Here is a 12,452-nt window from a genome sequence, read left to right as displayed (position 1 = left end):
CGGCGCTGAGGGCGGCTGCCGTACGGAGGAGAGAGGAGCTTCCTCCGGCTGTGCACCCAGCAGCCGTGGTCGGGGGGGCGCCGCTGGTAGGGCTGGGCCTGGAGCTGCGCCCTGATGTTCGGGAGCGGCGTGTGGAGGAGAAGCGGGGCTGGAGGAGCATCTTCCCTGGGTGAGGCTGAGGGCTGGGGCTGCTCAGCCTGGAGGAGAGAAGGCTCAGGGGGACCTCATCAGTGTCTACCAGTATCTGAAGTGAGGGTGCCAAGAGGACGGAGCCAGGCCCTTAGTGATGCCCAGAGCAGTTGTGGACACTCCACCTTTGGAGATGTTGAGAAGCTGGACACGATCCTGAGTGACCAGCTCCGGGCGAGGTTGGACCAGAGGTCCCAGCAAGCCTTAGCTGTTCTGTGATTCTGTCATGACTTAATGTGTATGTATACATATGTGTGATAACACCAGTAACAAAAAAACCTTGCTCACCTGTTTTTACTGTCTTTTTGTTCTCTTCTGTTGACCCTACTGTAGTGGGTGTGAGTCAGCTTACGAGAAGGACTGATTTGTGAAGTATTAGCTTTTTCTTTCTTTGTAAAATTAAGCTGAATTCTGTTGATTTTCTAAATATATCTGTAATTTCACAGAATAAAAATATTTCTTAAAATGTTGAAGCTTTATAAACATCTGTAAAACATTCATATAACTGTTTTGCAGATTGTGATGGTCCTTTTCAAGCAACTCAGCTGTGGAATAGTATTATTCATGCTCTTCACAGTCACGTGGAAATCAAAAGACGTAGACAACACCTGAAAACATACAAAAACTGTTTCACCGGCTCAAATGCTGTAGATGTGGTACTGAGCCATCTTATGCAGAGCATGTACCTAAGCTGCAATGATATTTCTCGACTGAAGGGAGTCCGTGTGTGCCAAGCGCTGATGGATCACAAGGTGTTTGAGCCAGTTGGAGCAAGGCTTAACTTATTTAAGAATGAGAAAGAAATGGAGTTTGAAGACACAAACACTAGTCTTTATAAATTTGTAAATAGCAACCTTACTCCTCTTCTTCCTCGAAAGAATAAAGACAATGAGAACTTGTCTCCCGAGCAAATCTGCAAACAGAAGACAAAAAGGCATTCTAAGTGAGTTACTCTGAGCTAGTCAGACTTTAAAAAAAATATTTATTTAAGGTGGTTTAACTGTTGATGAAGTCATGTCTGTCTAACCCAGATATTGCAGAATTTTGAAAACTACGTGCCAATTTTGAGACATATCGCACCTAAATAGCAGATGGTACCTGATATTTCTCAGGAATGCTGAACTGCTTTGATCTGTCCTTTGTTATTTATAGTCTAGCACAGTAGCATTATCACTTTGTTTTGCTATCAGTTGTGTTGAAATATGAGAATTAGCATGAATGAGCTATTTGCTGAAACCTGGTAAAAGAAATGGAACTAATAAACAGTATTTGGAATCAATATCCTTGTCTTCTCCCCAAAGCAGATGTGGATGATCGGTTTTCGAGCAGCAGGATAGACCCCTGATACAATGAAGCCTTGAAGTACTGTTTTAATAGTAATTTAGATGGTGACAGGAAGATAAGTATGTCCTCATCATATCTGTTATATATCTAATGTAGATTTTTTCCTCCCTAAGCAGAACGAAGTGTGAAACAACACTTTCAAACCCCTTAGCATTAGAAGCAGCCGACAAAAAGAGGGTAGAGGAGCTGCTTCAGTCAATAAATGTTCACACATCTTTACCTCCAAAGATCATGGTTAATGAACCAACTCATCTGCTTTCAAAAGGAGGTGAGGATGGAATTTTTCTTTCTAATACTTGATTGTTCTTCACTGTATCAACTTGGACTGAGTATCTCATCTCTGTTCAACACTGCCCCTCAGAGTCCTAAGATTAACATGTCAGTAATGACAAAATAGCTAAAATGCTCATGGTAAGTAAACTGAAGGAAACAAAACAGGATTAAGTTTTTACAGGATGGTGCTATTCTATTTATGCAAATACCAGTTCAGAAGGAAATAGATTTTAAGATTACGTGCACCTGTATTGTATTATTCCTTTGCTATTCACTTGTCTTTTCTTGTATGTATTCCTAATCAGAGTAGATTATTACTAATTTTAATATGGTGGGGGAGAGAGATGTTTTCTTTAAAGCCTTAGCATTCCTAGTTTGATCCCTTTTTCCCCAACAAAGAACTTCCACATTGTTTCCATGTTGTTACCTTGTTTTCTTTGAAGATTTAAAACATTCTTGAACGAGTGAATACTAAGGTTAGTGTTTTATGTAAGATCTTATTTCTGAGGGTGCGTGTTTGTTTGTTTATGGTATCAGTAATAGATGATGTCTGGAAACAGCAAACTCTGCTACGACTGCTGCAGTTAATTGATGTTCCGCTTCTAGAAGATATCTTGGTGTCCTCAGTGAAGAGCAAACCAGACTGCTTTGGCAAAGAAGAGGACCTGATTATCTCAAATACTTTCCTGGACAGAGAGGTTACATGCAGCTTAAACTTGCCTGAGTAAGTTACACATCTATAAAATGCATTTGTTAGTAAATGCTTTATTTTACTCTTGGTCAAGATTTGTGTTAAGTGAACAGGATGGATACCATTACACTTGTATCCTTGCAGATAGGGGTGGCATTAATGTACTTTCCTTTGACTTCAGAAGTGGTAAGGGAATTCACAGCAAGGATGTTTAGGATTGGACACTTGCGGATTTTAAGTATACATTAAAACTTTAACCTCAGGTGCTGAAAACGCTCCTAGTTTCTAGACTAGACACTTCTCTCAAGTCTCTATAACAGATATTAGAAAAAGAAAAAAAAGATATTCAGCGGCTTTTTGTTTCTTTGTCAGTTCCTGGTGGTGATGCTGTGAAAATATAGTCAATGAGGTATCTTGTTAGCAACAGAAAAGGAGAAGCTAAGCCATAGCACTGCAGAATGCTTATATCATGAATATATAAAAATGAAAGTTGTTGCGTGTTGTCAGTCCTCTTTTCCCTAAATGTTCTCTTATTTTTGTAGTGTTGCAGTTGATGGCCCAAGTGCTGATCTCTTAGTGTGTCCTTATAATGAAGGTGTCGAGAGGTGTCTCCGTGTGTGTGTGTGTTAGTAATGCTTATTTCTGTGAAATCAGTACAATTTTTATCTCTTTGTGAGACTGAGGTCCATCTGTGTACCTAAAGACTCTTTCTTACAATTGTCATGTGTTCTTGCTTTAGGGACAAGATCTTAGTATTTTTACATATGTTAGGAAACATTTGAAATAATCAAATACCTGTTCTCCATGTAGGAGCTTAAAAACTGTAATCAAATCCTGCTTCTTCCACCCTCTTTTATAGAGCTAGCTGGACTGCTTTCTGAATGTTTAACTTACAAGGATGTTTTCCCAGTTAGAGGCAGTGTTATTGCACTGCTCATGGGATCATAACTAAAAGGCAGTCGTAATTCCATTTCTACTTTACTGTATTTCATTTATGCATCCAAGAGTTAGACAATCCTTGTCAGCTGCAGTCGCTCTTGCAAAAGTTCATGTTATTTAGCTGTCCAGCAGCAAGTTCAAAATCTTTGTTTCTGCTCTTCAGGATAAAAATAAGATTCTGTGGATCTTAAATAATATTTTCATCTTCTCACAAGTTATTGATTCAGTTCAAATTATTTTATATCCAGTGTCAGCCTGCCCCCCAAAGTTCTTAAAATTCTAGATTTCTTCTGTACAAAATGGTTGAGTTAGTGACTTTTTCCTCTGACCTTCCAGCCTCTTTGAACGATGAGTTGTCTACCTGAATTTTAAGTTTTCCTTACATTTTCTCTCCCTAGTTAAGTCATACAAGCAACAAATGCTTAAGAAAACTCATGCCTTCTTAGTAGGTCATATAATAAACAGCTTGCACAGTCTTCTGGGATTTAAACTGTTTTTATTTTTCTCTGTTTTCAAAGTATTTGTCTCTTCTCCAAAGATCTAGTCCCTTGCTTTTTCACTCTGGTTAGGCCTGGTGGGTTTTCCTGGTGTGTTTTGAAGTCGTAGTGGGGTGGTGTTTGGTTTTAAATACCGGGTGAATCAGGCAAATGTCCTGGGGTCCGTGACAGTCTGGCATAATTGCAGCTTCTTTTGATCTGGGTGTACTTCTGGTTTATTGCCTGTCACACAGGAAAACCATGCAAGTTTCTTGTTTTGAGTAGGTCCTTGAACTACTATAGCGAAATAAACTCTGTAAACAGCTTAAATAAGCAAGAAGTTTAATGCACTGCTTCAAATATGTGACTATACCTGCATGGTTGTCTCTATCTGATTTTCTTTAAAGCATTAAATAAGAATAGGCACAGCATTCTAAAGTAAGCACTAAAACTAAGTTTTCCTTCTACAGGCTTGACAAATGGCTCTCTGCTGCAATTGAATGCTTGGAGTGTTTCCCAGACCAATTCATAGTGATGGTTAGTCAGCAGTTACATCAAAGCACTAACAAAGCGAGCAGTCTGAATACGTACAAGAAGATTCTTTTTGACACTATTATAAAGTATTATAGTCAAAAGGAGGACACTCTTTTTGCCACTCAGGATCTCAGTATTCATTCAGGAATTATAGAACTTATAGGTAAGAGCAACCTGGAAAAAACAAATACAAGTGAAAGCTGTATAAAGGATGTAATTTACTAGGCAGTAATTGACTGAATCGTAACACCATTTGCAATGCTACTGCAGATGTGCTTTAATTTATGGGTTGGAAGGGGATGATTGAGGCCGCTAGTCAGAGCCCCTGTTCAAGGCAAAGATAAATTTCAAAGTTTAGTCAGGTTGCTTAGAGCCTGGTCCAGCTGAATTTTTAAAACCTGTAAGGACAGAGATTTACCAACCTCTGTGCGTAACCTGTTTCAATATAAAACTACCTTCTTATGGCAGAAATTTAAATGAAATTTATTTAAAATGCTGAAAGGGGCCGTTGAGACTGGGAGAATCACAGCTGGATTCATACACAAAAAGAAAAACCGTTCCTACATATGCTTACAAGTAAAACAGAAGGGTTTAACTTGAAAGTCTAAGATTAACCCAGCCCCAACTGGATTAAGGCTGTTAACTTCAGTTCTGTAGGGTTTATGGAGTGTTACCAAAACCTTGGGTTTTTAGGGAACTATGACAAGCTTACTGGCATAGGAGCACAGTTGGGCTGTGTAAACATTGGAGCTGAGCAGCAGATACTCTGCCCAAAACCTCATGAAAATACACAGGGCAATATTTTTATCAGTAGTATTTTGCCAAGAAAAAAACAAATCAGCTGATAATAGAAGTCATGAAAAGGAAACTATTGCAAAGGCCAAGTGCAGAGTCCTGCACTTGGGTCACAACAACCCTGGGCATTGTTACAGGCTTGGGGATGAATGGTTGGAAAGCTGCCTGGCGGAGAGGGACCTGGGGGTGTTGGTTGACGGCCGATTGAACATGAGCCAGCAGTGTGCCCAGGTGGCCAAGGCGGCCAACGGCATCTTGGCTTGTATCAGAAACAGCGTGGCCAGCAGGTCCAGGGATGTGATTCTCCCCCGGTACTCAGCACTGGTGCGTTATCACACACTGGAACAGGCTGCCCAGGGAGGTGGTGGAGTCACCATCCCTGGATGTGTTTAAGAGACGGGTGGATGAGGTGCTGAGAGATATGGTTTAGTGGTGGACAGATACGGTTGGACTGGATGATCTCTAAGGTCTTTTCCAACCTAGTGATTCTATGATTCTAAAATTACATAGCCCATACCCAAAAAAGAATGATAACTAGAAATAACTGGCCTGGCTACTAGTAACTTCTGCTAAATGTTCACTTCAAAATAAGATGTTACAGTTCATATATGCACTTTAAATATAAAACTGATATAAACCAATATTATAGAATATTACTAAATTAGAGAATCAAAGCAGCGAAATCTATAGGCAGGGGAAAAACAGTGTCATAATTCTGCTGAATTACTCTAACGCCTTAGTTGCCTGTGGGTCTCTTCCTTATTATCTGCTTGATCTAAACTGTGGCCTGTGAACATCCAAGGCTATTCCGCTTTCTTATTCTTTCGTTAATTTTGTCATCTTTCCAACCTGAGACTATCTCACAATGAGTTTCTAATGCTTTATCTCTTTCTGTTGAAGTGGCAGCCATCATTTTATCATGAGGGATTGGTTCTGCTTTTGAATATATTTTTCTGTGTTGCTGGGGCCTCAGCTGTGGCTTAGTTCACACTAGATCACCATTGGGAGATTGCGCTTAACTGTTTTAAAGCCATTTAGCTCTCAGTCCTATGGAATAGATTATGGTCGTAAGTGCGTAACAGCTTGGATTCTAATAACAATTTTCAAGTAGAATCCAGTTCAGTTAACCTTTCTTTGGTAAACTGCTGTTGTTCTGACTCTAGTCCATGAGAGAGCTCAAACTAGCTATGAACATCTACATATTTAAAACAGTTTAAAAACTAATTAGAGAAGTGTTGCAGCTGCCTAAAGTACGGCTTCAGTGTGTATATGGTTATAACTGCATTTCCTCAGCTGTTAAACAGTTTGATTTAAGATGGTTGATTTCTGTTGTGAAGGCAAACATGTTGCTGTGCTTGTTGCCTGTAAAGTAGACCTAGAGTACTTACGTTACAGATCAATGCAGTGTTCAAACTAGTCCATGTGGTTTATCAAACCTTTTTACATTAGAACTTCACTTTTTGGTTTATCAAACCTTTTTACATTAGATAGAACTTCTCTTTTTTTTTTTTTCCCCCTACAGTGTTTTAAAGTACCTCAGTAAAGCTTTAATCACAGACCAGAGAAACCTTTAATTTTTCTCTAGAAATGGTTTAACTTCCTGTCTTATCTACACTTTTCTACCTGTCTTGATCATGTCGCAATTCTCCTTTTTTTGCTGATTATTTTTTTTGTCTGCTTTTCTTTTGGAAAAGGGTCACTTGTTCTTTTGGTGTGTGTTTTAAACAAATATGGTTTCAAACATCTTGTAGTACACCCCTGAAAGCCCTGGGTTATTTCTTGTAAAGTATAATCTCTGTCCCAGAAATAGGACAGAGGACAGAACATCTTGCGTAGGTCCTTTTCCTGTATCTGCCCTCATCTAACTTTAAGAAAGTTATTTGGGTTTTTTTGATAGTTTCTCACTTTCAAAGTGAAGATAATTAGAATTATCATCTAAAGGGGTTTTTATAGGAGATTATTTGCACCTTATCGCATTTTCTTCATGAATTTAACCTAATGACTTAAAAAGGGGGGGAGGACATGACACAGGCACACCAACCAACCAACTCAACCACCCCTCAAAAAAAAGTAACAACAACAAAACCTACAAACCAAACAAATCCAAGCAAACAAAACATCAAAGCAATGAGGAAGTTCAGCTCATTAATTACTTTGAGATGAATCCTAGAGTATAATACAAAGCAGCGTATGCAGAAACAGTGCAAATGTCACTTCAGTGTTTGCACATTGTACGCAGAACATAGTAATGTCCTGTGTACATTGTCCAAGTACATCTGTTCCCTGGCTAGCTGTGGGGCAAAGGTTTTAAGCTTATATTGATTAAATGCTGTATTGAGTTTTTCAGAAGGTTTCAGAAGTCACCAAGATAACCTACTTTGTTTGGAGGGAAAAACCCCAAACCATGGGATTCATATTGGAATTTAAGCCTGTATTCTTGATTCTGGAAAAAAAAAAAAAAAACACAAACAGTTTCACTGGACACAGTTTTACTCCATTGCAGAAAAAGGAAAAACAGCTCAAGCTCTAGAGGCATCACAACTTTATTTAAAATTATTAGCACCAAATATCAGAGAAGAACTACATAGACTCCTGACATTCCTAGCCATTGCATCCGAATCGGAGGGCTACAGATTACAAAAACAAGTAAGTATCTGTGATGTTTAGTGTGGGAAATGGCCCTTTCATGTAGTAAAGCCAACTTTTTTTTCCCAGAGTTAGAAGTGTTCTGTTTACTGCCTTCCAATGTGATTTGTTTTAAAACAAATATAAAAATGTTCTTCCCACTGATAGTATCCTGTTATACTTGGTGTTTGTAGACACATTGCAAATAAATCTAATGCCAAATCTGGATTCTTTTTAGTTTGATAACAGATTGGTGATTATCAAGACTTGCACAAAGTTCATCTTACAGAACAAGACATTGTCAAAAACACAGGCAGAACTGCTGACTCAGTTTCTGATGGATAATCACTCCGAGCTCTTCAAGGTAGCATTTTTCTTACCTCATTGGATTTGTCAGTTTAAATGTGAAATTTTATTTTTTCATTAGCTTCAGTTAAGTTTGAAATTATCAAGTGTTTACTTTGAGTTTTGTATCTGTTGATATACAACCAAACCCAAATACTTTTTTTTTTTCTTTTTTCCTTTTTTGTTGTTAAGGGTTCTGACAAGAGGGTTAGGGTTTTGATTCATGGTTACAGATGGAGCCAGATCTGACAAATGAAGTGCCCACTGCTTCACAGCAGTGACAGCAGAGTGGATGGTGGCTCTGTCTTTCACAACTGGAGTGGAGAGCTTTTTGTATTATATTAGCTAAAATCAGTTCAAGGCTTATGGTACAGTTTTTGCCATAGTTCAATGGAAAACAACATCTAGAGCATCTTACCTCCTATCTCCTTGACCAGAAATATCAGAAATATATATATGCATATGTACATTAGAGCAATTTTTTTGAGAGATTTTGAATGTGTACCTGCATAAGTGTAAGCATAGATTCTTCTGCAGTTATTTATGTAATTTTAAGTTGGTGATCTGAAAGCTTTACATTCTTAAAATACAGAATTACTGTGTTTGTAATTGTTTTCTTTGTTGGATTGTGTTTTCAGACTCCTTTAACTCTTCTGGAACTAACTAGTAGGAGACTTGAGAGTTTGATGGAAGGACAAGATACAGATATTGATTCAGGTAGATGAAGTGATACATATTTTTATATAAACCTTTCTATACAAATCAATTTATGAGATGATTATAATTTTGCATAGACCATGTCCTTTTCTCTTATCAGGAGTGAGGCATTAAAGCGACTAGTGGCTAATTCCCCAAATAACTTAGTTATCTGCTGTAAGCAAAGTACTGACCTCTGAATATTGGAGAACAAGGGTTTAATTATCTAGTTTGAACACACTACAATTTTTTTTTTTTTCCCCAAATATTTACTTCTGGAGAAAATGCAAAATATGCTTCCAGAAGTGACTTGCTTATAATTTGGTTTGTGAATTTGATGTGATTTTATGCTTAGGAACAGTGTTCTTGAATTTCTGCCACAAGATACCTGAAAATTCTCATAGAGCTCAGTAGTTTGAGCTACTAATAGTTGTCTTCAGCACAGACCTTGATTGTTTAGCCTTTCGAAAAACTCTCTTCCTTTTCTGGCTAAGCACAAATTTTATTAGGAGCTTAAGACTTAGAGTAGGGTAACCTAAAAGTAAGGCAGTGCACACGTACGTGGGATTAGTGTTTTCCTGCTCATTTCTTTTATGAGCTAACATTCCATCTGTCCTTGCTGCCAAAAATATCCTTCACCACTGTGATTAAAAGGGTTGCCTTAAACAGTTGAATTTCTCTCTCGCTCTGTAGCCTTCTTCCTTTTGACTTCTGTATTGCCAGTGCATTATTTGCTTAAACATTGGAGAGAAACCATTAGGGAACTGAATACTCTAAGTTATTATGCTGTTTAATACTGTATTTAATGGAGCAGCTGCCTGAGAAGTAGTTTTAGTACAGAATCTTTCACCATCTGTGGAGTTCTGGAATGTTTCCAAATTGCTTCCTGTTCAGTGTTCTGAGTATCACATATTGTGTAGCCAAAGAATGTAGATATGAGCAACAGCAGAAGGAGCTGCCTGTCTACAGAATTGTTGGAGCCTCTGCTATCTCCATCAGCACTCTGAACAGACAACTGAAGTCCAAACCCCATGCTATATTCTCCCTAAGTTTTGGAGTTTCGATCTGTAAATGCATATAGATTACATCTACCTGTTGAAATAGCCAGCTTGATGTGATTGTCAGCTCTCTGAGTTTCTGCTTTCCTGGGTGCCTTATATTCTGGTGTCGCTTTCCCTTTTCTCATGGATGGGACAGGAGGAAAGTATTTCCTGGGAAAGCACGCTTAGGTGGTGAACTTGTGAAGTGCAGGTGGAGCAGGAGGGAAGGCTCAGGACCCTCACAAGAAAAGGGTTCTGTCTATTGCAGGAAGGTAATCCTCAGGTCTGCTGGAAATGTGAAACACTAAAAACACTGAAGGAACTCTGGGGTTAGTTTTAATCTTGTAAATCACTTCGAACCACTGGACTAAAGGATCCACTCTGAAGTTTAAAGAGTTAATTTCTGACAGAAGTTGCTAAGCTTTCCCTTTTGGAAGAGCTGTCTTTTCTTGACGACAGAATTTCACATTTAATGTTTAACAGACTCATTGTAAAAGAAGGTGACATGAAAACTCTGGTAGCTCAGGTTATTACCACTCTTTGTATGAAGCCTTAAGACGATGGTGTTCGTATACAAGGAATAGAATTTTTTCCCCCTTAAGCAATTGACACTTGTTCAACCAACTTGCTATGAACGTGTGGAGTAGCTGAATGCCAGTCCTTCTTCAGGCCGGAACTCACCTGTCCAGTGGTGGAGCTCGAATCCTTGCTCGGCAGTGCTCTACTGTATAGGTTCACAAACTTTTTATAGCTGAGTAGTGCCCATGTTGTGTATCTCTCGGGCTTTAGTTCCTTGCTCTGCACACACCCTGAACTGCAGCCTGTTACATCACCTTTGCTTCTGGTGGCAAAACCATGCTGAGCTGTCTAGGAACCTAGAAGTTCCTGAATTCTGCTCTTGATTTCAGAGGTGTGGTTCAGAGGCAACTGCTCCTCCAAAGTATTTATTCCCTTGTATCATGTTCTGGGCCTTGCAGCAGATCTGACTGACTCACAGGGAATCACTGGACCTGACAACTGCAAGGTGCCATTCTCGCCGTGTAACATCCTTCATTAAGGTTTCTGTTTGCAAGACCTGTATTGGCTCGTTGCCCTGCAGGGCAGTTGGCAGTACAGTTACCTGGGATACTGCACTGGTAGCACTGCTTTTCGGTTTTACTTTGGCAATTAACCTTGACATGTTCATCCATGCTCAGTGGAGGGCGGGATGTTTCCCGCTGTTTGCAGAGAATTGTAGTCACATCTGGAGTATCAGTATACCTATGTTTCTGATCATATTTTTTAATCAGGCTCTTATGTGATGCATCAAACTTAATCTGAACCTCTGCTTTCTTACAAAGGCTTCACCTTCTGTCAGCGTGTGACAACTAAAGAATATGAAGATCAAAAACAACAAACAAATCAGTATCTTACTGCATTGGTTCAAGAGATGAACAATGACCCCACTGTTTCTTTGAAGCAGAAGAAAAAATTAATTAAAGAATTCCGAAAACACCATTCTCTCATCTATTGCAGTGGTTGTAAAACTACATGTGAATTTTGTACTCTGAATGGTTAGACATCAATGCAGCCTGGTTCTTTTCAAGGGCAATATGCATATGAAAACTGCTCATGATACAAACCACTTTCTTCTTATGTCCTTGCATCTTCAGTTACAGGAAACTACAACTGTTAAAATTACTATGCTGCTAAAAAGCATTAATTCTAATGAATGACTCTTAAGCAAAATGTACTTAATTACTTGGAAGTTAGTAATAATGTCACACTGTTTGTGTTGCTTTGAGTTCAGGGTTTGGCACTTTTCTCCTGTCTCGCAACCCCATGGCTTTCTAGTTGAGCCAGATCTACATTCAGAGCCATGCTTGGGTTGATAAGCAGGAAGGTTTTTTATCTTTTATATCTCTAGCTCATTTTCTAACTGCAATCTAATCTTAAACTGTAGATTGATTCCTGTGAATATTGTAGAAGTGTATAATGTGTGTCAAAAATGTTAGGAGCTGGTCAGTGGGTTTTGAATCTTTGTTAGGCAGGGGAGCTGTGTGTGTTTGCAGTCACTCATTATAGCCTGTTACTCCTTTCCTACTCTGGCAGACTGAGCTGATGATGATGTGGCAGTTATTGAAAAGCAAGTGAAAAAAATTACATTTAAAAATGTAAAGAGAAATAATAATATTGTTTTAGATCTTTTGGTGTGCTTAAGCAATTTATTTTAACATAAGCATACATTAATAGTGTCCCTCTATTTAGCATAAATACTTTGATAGCATTATGGGTTCATAGGGCAAAGCTGGGAAGGCATGTTGGCCTATCTTGGCACACTAATGGTTAACGGTACACTGACAAAGAAATGTTGATTCGAATCACTAAATAAACAGGTGATGTAATATTATAGGGGTTAAATTACTTCTTCTGTCCTCATGGCAGACATTTGATTGTGTATTGGACATAGAAACATACAACTGAGGTTGGAAGGACCTCTGCTCTAGCCCCACCACCCAGCTCAAA

General features: G+C 38.8%; 1 protein-coding gene across 1 annotated transcript; it reads left to right on the top strand.

Moving 5' to 3' along the window:
• The first annotated feature begins 114 nt into the window (after positions 1-114).
• Positions 115-11,505, top strand: DEPDC4 (DEP domain containing 4). The gene is made up of 9 exons (XM_010147642.1): positions 115-169; positions 706-1,087; positions 1,650-1,801; positions 2,350-2,530; positions 4,383-4,609; positions 7,745-7,887; positions 8,105-8,230; positions 8,850-8,928; positions 11,288-11,505. The coding sequence occupies exons 1-9, from the start codon at positions 115-117 to the stop codon at positions 11,503-11,505; spliced, it is 1,563 nt and encodes a 520-aa protein (XP_010145944.1).
• Positions 11,506-12,452: the final 947 nt, after the last annotated feature.

Source organism: Eurypyga helias, unplaced genomic scaffold (assembly GCF_000690775.1).
Source record: "Eurypyga helias isolate BGI_N326 unplaced genomic scaffold, ASM69077v1 scaffold12842, whole genome shotgun sequence".
NCBI classification, from domain to species: Eukaryota; Metazoa; Chordata; class Aves; order Eurypygiformes; family Eurypygidae; genus Eurypyga; species Eurypyga helias.
The sequence above is the reverse complement of the archived record's forward strand: the minus strand, read 5'-3'. Positions and strand labels throughout refer to the sequence as shown.